Source organism: Scylla paramamosain, chromosome 41, assembly GCF_035594125.1.
Source record: "Scylla paramamosain isolate STU-SP2022 chromosome 41, ASM3559412v1, whole genome shotgun sequence".
In the NCBI taxonomy this organism is placed as follows: Eukaryota; Metazoa; Arthropoda; class Malacostraca; order Decapoda; family Portunidae; genus Scylla; species Scylla paramamosain.
The window spans coordinates 4,427,225-4,435,352 of NC_087191.1; the positions used below are offsets into that span (position 1 = coordinate 4,427,225).

General features: G+C 36.8%; 1 protein-coding gene across 1 annotated transcript; it reads left to right on the forward strand.

Moving 5' to 3' along the window:
• Positions 1-731: 731 nt before the first annotated feature.
• Positions 732-6,084, forward strand: LOC135092831 (uncharacterized). Its single transcript, XM_063991574.1, has 4 exons — positions 732-786; positions 1,241-2,235; positions 3,108-3,157; positions 6,036-6,084. The coding sequence occupies exons 1-4, from the start codon at positions 732-734 to the stop codon at positions 6,082-6,084; spliced, it is 1,149 nt and encodes a 382-aa protein (XP_063847644.1).
• The last annotated feature ends 2,044 nt before the right edge of the window (positions 6,085-8,128 follow it).

An 8,128-nucleotide genomic window follows, 5' to 3' on the forward strand; every position in this document is an offset into this window, starting at 1 on the left:
AGTAATATATTAACTATTTCGTAATAATTAATTACACTGCTTGTGTCAGACAAATGGAATGTCTCTCTTACGCTGGCTTCAGAAAGGTAATAGTAAGATTAATTTAAGTTTGTGATAAGGTATATGAGTAGCTAACAATAACATATCCTATCATGGTTACTGTTGCTTTTATTTATTTTTTCTTCAATAGTTTACTTTTTTATGCAGACGTTAAGTTGCGTATCATAAGTGTGTACAGTTAATATACTAGTTACATATATTATATAGTATTATTAAATGATTCACGGAGGAAGGATGATGGTGAAAATAGGCGCACGGATAAACTCTCTGTCGCAGACTCTGATAATCCTGAAGCTGATCCAGATGACCCACTGGCACAACCATCATCCTCTATTGAAATGAGCGATGTAGGTGAAGAAGCTCCATCATCCACTCCTGGGTCTAGTGGTATTTCTGGTTAGTTAATTTACCCTTATTTTCCAGTAATACTTTAAAACAATTAATTGTCTGAAACAAGCAAAATTAAGAAATTTTGAACTTTCGTCTATTACAGAAACCCATCCGATAACGTGAGAAATAGGTTCTGGGGGAGCTGTAGATGAAGAGGTACTATACTGTACATGCTTAACACTCAGTCACTCTTAATTCAGGTAGGACTGAAGAAGGCGCTGTTGAGTTCGAGGAATCTGTCAGAGAGGTTGAAGCTGATACTCCTCTAATTGAGGATTCGGATGAATCAGAAAAAAGATGACAGTCAGCCACCAGCTACTGAGAAGTCAACCTCTCGTAAGCGTGTGTCAAAACCTAGTTCATCCAAAAAGTCAACACCTCCGGAAAAGAGGATAAGGAAATATGCTATGAAGTGGTCAGAAGATCCTAAGCTTGCATGTTTCTCCGGGTATGAAGGAGATAGAGAAGAAATGAAAGGAAAACATTTTGTAATATTTGCGCTAAATTAATTGAAGGGACAGTTTCTCATATGCATAGGCATCTGAAAACTAAATATCATACAAACAGAGCAAAGTCTGTGAAATCCCCTTCTGTACCATCTCTATTTGAAAAGAAAAATCTACCTGCAAGGGATGCAGAAAACTTAGACTAATGTTACTCAAATTTCTTTGTGAACACAATATTTCTTTTAATGTCATAGACCATCTAATGAAAGTTTTGAAACACGGAGCCACTGATTCTCAAATTATAAAATCTGTAAGGTGTGGAAGACAAACTTCACGATAAATAGTAGTGAAATGTATAGGCAATGAAAGCTTGAAGGAAATTGTAGCATGCTTAAAGACACACAAATATTCCATAATTGTAGATGAGAGCACTGATGTATCCACTACAAAGCAGTTAGCCATTGTTGTCAGAGTAGTGAACACTCAGCAGTGTACAGTTGAAGACAAATTTTTACAATTGCTAGATGTAGAAGATTCCAGTGCTGAAGGACTGTTTCACCTATTGAATACTTTTTTTGATGAAAATGGCATTCCATTTGAAAATATGCTTGGATTTGCTGCTGACAATGCGTCAGTCATGATGGGGAGTATGGGTGGTTTAAAGGCAAAATTGCTGGATAGAGTCCCTCATTTGTTTGTAATTGGATGTATTTGCAATTCATTAAATCTCTGTTCCTCTGCAGCCTGTCTTAAGCTTCCAAGTTCTGTAGAAACATTGTGTAAAGATTTACATAACTTCATTAATCACAGCCCTAAGAGACTGTTGAAGTTTAAGGAATTTCAACAATTTGTTAGAGCTGATGTACACAGACTTCTAAATACTAGTCAAACAAGATGGCTTTCCCTAGAATCAGTTGTTAACAGAAGACTAGAACAATGGTCAGCACTAATTCTTTTCTTTCAGTCAGAAGCCTTGGAATCTCAAGTACAGTCTGCAGTGCATATACTGAATGCCTTGAACAATCCTCTGTTCAAAATGTACTTTACTTTCCTTGGGTATATTCTGCCCATTATCAATAAGATGAACAGAGAATTTCAAAGTGAATCAGTCATGATACACACTGCATATTCTAACATCTGTGCCTTTTATAGAACTATTCTGAGCAATTATATAAAGAAAGACATACTAAAATCAAAGTCAGATCCATTTGAAGTGGAATTTAAAGACTGTTCCAATTTCCTAACCGAAAATGAATGGTACTTTGGCAGCAAAGTAGAGAGTACGCTGGCAGATAAAAATGTGTTAGGGGAACTTGGATCTGAAGCTTCCAGATTTCGGGTGAGATGTCTAGATTTTTATGTAGAGTTATCAAAGCAAATCATTAAAAGATTCAAAGGTTTGAGTGATGTATTCCCCTTTGTTAAATGCCTGTGACCCTGCCATAGCAAGAGAAAATAGAGTTACAAGTCTAGTGCCACTGTTCAAAAAATTTCCTCAGCTGATTAAAGAATCAGAATATGATGTTTGCAATGATGAATGGCGGTCACTTACTTTTCATGAAGATGCTTTGAGTACATCAAGTAACCCCACCGAGTTTTGGTGATCAGTACTAAAACTTAAGACTAGTGATGGAACACCTGTGTTTCCGAATCTAGCTGAGTTAATGGTAAAGTTCTTAGTTCTACACATTCATCAGCTGCAGTGGAGAGAATTTTTCACAAGTAAAATGAATAAAGACAGACCTAAGAAATAGACTGAACACAGAGTCAATAAATGCACTTTTGTTAAGTAAAGGTAACGGGGGAGCAGTTCCATGCTATGAATGGGAGCCAAGTTCCTTGATGATAAGATCTGCTCAAAATATGTTCAGTGAGGCTAAGCAAAGCATATAGGTAGCTTCATAGGCAGAAAAAGAAAGTCTGCGTTTGTAGTTTTATCATTTTTTTTTTATTTAAAGTTATCAGATATTCATATTTTGTACTTTGTAGTATTAATGTAGCCTAAGTTAGAGAATAAGTTGTGGAGGCTATCAAATACAGCCTGCCATTGAAGGTATTAAGAAATCTGTGTGCAATTGTAGTAGCCTACTGGCATCATTTATTTTTTTTCTAATAAAGTGCACTTATACATAAATGTAATGTTTTGGAAGACCCAATCAAAGGGTTTATATTAATGCTCCAAATGTGTAGTGAACATTTCTCCCCCACTAGGCAGTAGTAAGCAGCTTGGCTGCCAACCGTATGATGTCTATAACACCATGGTAAGAAATAATCTATTTGTAATCATATTTTTCATGAACTATATGATGTCTATAACACCATGGTAAGAAATAATCTATTTGTAATCATATTTTCATGAACTATAGGGCATATCGTAAAGAAAACAATATTGGATACGTTTTTGGATACGTTTATATTTTTCTCACTTGCAACACAGGGTGTGAGGGGCCGGTCTCCCGCCCGAGCAACGCTCACTCACTCGTCGCTCTCACTCTCTCACTCACTTACGTTTCGAAAATTTTAGGGACTGTTTGGGGGGCTGGGTGGAAACAAATTATTATTCTACGGGAGAGAGCAATCTCTCTGTTACATAATCTACTCAATTAAACTTTTAACAAGCAGAGATGCAATCAGATCAGGAAGATCAAATTCTCATTACTACAAGTTTTACCGTAATTTCCGGCGCGCATTCCTCTCCTCGTCACTAACATGTATCTTTCTGTTCGTTATTTATTTTCTCCTTCCTTACTTTTCTGTTCATTATTCTTCTCTTCGCTATCTTTACCTTATATCTCGCTGTGTATAGCAATATCTTCTCCCCAGATTCCACCCGCTGTCTCGGGGATGTAGGCCTGTCTGTAAATTGGCTGTTCTCTGTCCAGAAGTGATAATATCTTTGTTGGACAGTGGTTGGTTTTGTTACATCTGGCGGTTTGTCCAACAGGGTATTGTTTTTGTCCTGGTGGTGTACTGCCTATACCGTCTGTGCCCTAGAACGTGGTTCATTAGTTATTTCCAGCTTTGGAGACTAAACTGGCCTTATATTCCCTTCTCCGTGGGTGGGTTTAACGGAGTGGCAACCTCAAATATTAATTTTGACAGTGCTCTGCTACCAACAGGTGCCTGGATTCGTCGTGTTTATGCCCACAATAGTCTACAAGGACCTAGCTTAGGGAAAGCTGACCCGAGTTTAGTGGGAGGTGTGAAAGTGGCTGAACCTGGTTGAAATAATATATATATATATATATATATATATATATATATATATATATATATATATATATATATATATATATATATATATATATATATATATATATATATATATATATATATATATATGTATATATAGATGGAAAGTAGAAATAGTGAGAATATATATATATATATATATATATATATATATATATATATATATATATATATATATATATATATATATATATATATATATATATATATATATATATATATATATATATATATATATATATATATATATATATATATATATATATTCTCACTATTTCTACTTTCCATCTATATATACATATATATATATATATATATATATATATATATATATATATATATATATATATATATATATATATATATATATATATATATATATATATATATATATATATATATATATATATATATATATATATATATATATTATTTCAACCAGGTTCAGCCACTTTCACAGCTGCCACTAAACTCGGGTCCATCTATATATATATATATATATATATATATATATATATATATATATATATATATATATATATATATATATATATATATATATATATATATATATATATATAGATGGAAAATAGAAATAGCGAGAAGATTAACGAATAGAGAAATAAGATAAAGAAAGAGAAGAGGAGGAAAGACCGAGAGAGAAACGAGTCGTAGACACGTCCCAACTCGCTGCGAGTTTACATTGACTTTGTATAAATTTTAAAGATAATCTTCCACACCCGGCTTCATCCACTTTTATTCCTTCTTGAAAGCTGAAATTGATTTATCATGTAGCAGAAGAGTTGCTCTTCCCTACAGTGCAATTAGTTTTCATCGAACCCTCCAAATAGTCCCATATTAAATTTTACAACATGAGTGTTTTATATGTGCGTGAGAGCTACAGGGTGAATAACAGCGAGACGAGCAGGAACTCTAACCCACCAAACTACCAAGTCACTAAACTAATTTCCCCCTTCCTCCCCTTCATTCTTTGCCCCCGCCCTGTGACTGGTGTCACCAGGGCTAGCCAAGGACATTTATCAAGTCCACAGCTTAGTAGCAGACGCGAGTAGAGACGGGCCAGACATGGTGCTTAGAGAAATAGTTTAAGCGTGATAGGTAGGGTATATTATTTTATACCTATGAGTAGGATTACTGCATGCCGCCTTATTGTATATCAAGGGCGTGTCAGGGTCCTTGTGTGTCTGCTGCTCCTGCAAGCTGAACAAGTGATTCCACATGCAGTCTGAATTGTTTGACTATCCACGGAATTTGCACCTGCATTCTGAAAGGAGCAGTTCACATAGGGAAACCACAGAATGCCTGACTTAGGATCTCTCTAGAAAATCTGATTGGGTTAGAGCAAATGTTCAATGCCTCAGATGCTCAATTCCTTCATCTATCAACTCGACACAACCTTCCGGACAACTACTGGTGTATTAAGCTTGCCCTGGTGGTGCGTCGTCTATATTGTATTTGCCCTAGAACGTGGCTTATTAGTTCTTTCCAGATTGAAAATTAAATTTCACGTTTGTTATATCTCCTTCTCCGTGGGTGGGTAAACGGAGCGGCGACCTAACTGAGGCTGTAAAGTTGCTGGCTATCAGTGGGTGTCTAGATTCGTTGTATTTGTGCCTTGCACTAAGCTACGCAGGAAGTAACTTAGGTATAATTTGACCCGACTCAGCGGCGGCTGTAAGAGAGACTGAAACTTGTCGTAACAAAGTTGGTGACCTCGCCAGGATAAGCTGGAAGCTCTAGTGGCCACGTGGGAGAGATAGTTTTTTGTTTGTCAGTTTGTCTTTGTGTGTCCGGATTCAGCCTAAGCCATGGAAGGAACGGCTGAAGCAGGGGTGGCTCACAACCTCAGTCCCCTGCCTCTGCCAGGAGTGCTAGTGTAGATCTGGCACACTTTGATGTCAGGCTACACAAATAGTGTCCAAGGCCATGTCAGTCCTTTCGATAGTATTATTGGATTTTCACAGACAGAAGAAATGTCTGAGGAGTTGAGATTTAATTTAAGCTGGAGATGAGAAAAATGGATTTGGAAGACGAAGATGAAAGAATATTGAAGGCTGAGGAGGCTAAGGAAGCCAGGAGGCTTGAGGCCAAGAAAGAAGCCATGGGATTTGAAGCCGAAGAGAAGGCGAGAATGTATGAGAGAGATGAGAATACTTGAAGCAGAGAGAGAGAGAGAGAGAGAGAGAGAGAGAGAGAGAGAGAGAGAGAGAGAGGGGGGGGGAAGGCTGAAAGGAACAGAATATTTGAGTTGGAGAAGATTCGGTTAGAGGTTAATTCACCTCATGGCGTGAGAATGGGAGGAGTGAAGGAAGATAGAGTAGAGAACCAGATGGTGAAAAGTTTGAAGTTAATACCAGAGTTTGATGAAAAGTTTCAGGAGATTTGAGAAGGCATCAGAATTTAATTAGCCTCAGGACAGATGGGTTGGCCTTGTTGTTAATATATTGAAGGGCAAGGCGTTAGACGTTTATGACAGGATGTCAGTAGATGATCTAGAGGATTATGAGGATGTCAGTAGATGATCTAGAGGATTATGAAAAGTTTAAGGCTGACATCCTGAGAGCCTATGAACTGCGGCCAGTTTGATCGTAAATTCACGGTACAACAGTTTGGTAGGCTAAGTCCTGTTAAAATCAGTCTTCACCCAGCCTCCAAAGGAGACAGATTGGGAGGATGCTGTGTAGTGCCGGGACGTAATATTAAGCTAATATATGTAATATTATAATATTGTAATATTATAATAACTAATATAGGTTAATATATGCATAATTAAGTTAGTATGAAAATTACTGGTAAAATTTTGTCTTTATTATATCATGCATACATCCCCGAGACATACAGACAGACAGACAACATGTTGGCGCTCGCGGGAAGTGGATGATCGATTTTCTTTATGAATAAAGGCATTATTTTCATACAAGGTATTAGCTTGTGGCTAGAATTTTTCACCTTGTTACTCAGAAGAACAAATACACCAGGTCATGATATGAGTAAAGTAAGGTAAACGTTTATTATACGGTTGAAACAAATAATTTGCGAATTACCTTGAGGAAGAATCTGAAAACTACGGAGGTTCGTAGCGTGGGGACGCCGGCCTGATTCCCACTCAGAGAGATCTTAGCTTGCTTACACTTTAGGTAAGTCGCTATAAGTTTGAAGTAATTACTATTCATATTTGTAGATATATTTTCCTATCAATACATCACTCAGAGAGATCTTGGCTTGCTTACACTACAGAGAGATCTTGGCCTGCTTACACTACACAGAAGCCAGTGGAAGTAAAGGAAAAGTCTGTCTGTGCGTTCCTCGTGTGTGTGTTTGGTTAGGTATACTTAATAGTGTGAGAACGGAGTGTTTAGTTCACGGATTATTAAGGTTGTACAATATTTCTCGTTATCATACGGGGACGTAACCACCTGGTTCGGTCCTCGGAATGCTGATTATGCTGTGTTATACCAGGGTTATAGGAAAATGTAGTAAGGAGATTGTTTATTCTTATGTAGACACCAGTGAATTATTTTTCGAGTCACGGGGCGTGAATAATACCACCCTCACCAGGTGAATGAGACTATATACTCATGTAATACCCAAACACTAATGCCCATTATTGTTATTGGTGAATATGTAATGTGAATGATGTGAATGTCAAGAGATTAGCTAGGCCAGTATTTACGCTACTGTAATGAAATCTTGAGCGCTACTAAAAGGATACTTTATGCTACCTGATGTAATATGAATGACGTATGAATTAGTATTAACGCTACCACAAGTGAAAGAAAAATAAAGACCATAAATCAGCGAGTGTAGATATTTCCTCACCAACTAGTTAGAAAAAAAAATAATAATAATAACCTAGCTTTCGAGTGCCACAAGGGGGGGGGGAGGCAATTACAGCTGCACAGCACTCCCAGGTACAATACACAACCCATGTACCATTATTGTAAAAATACTGGGCATTT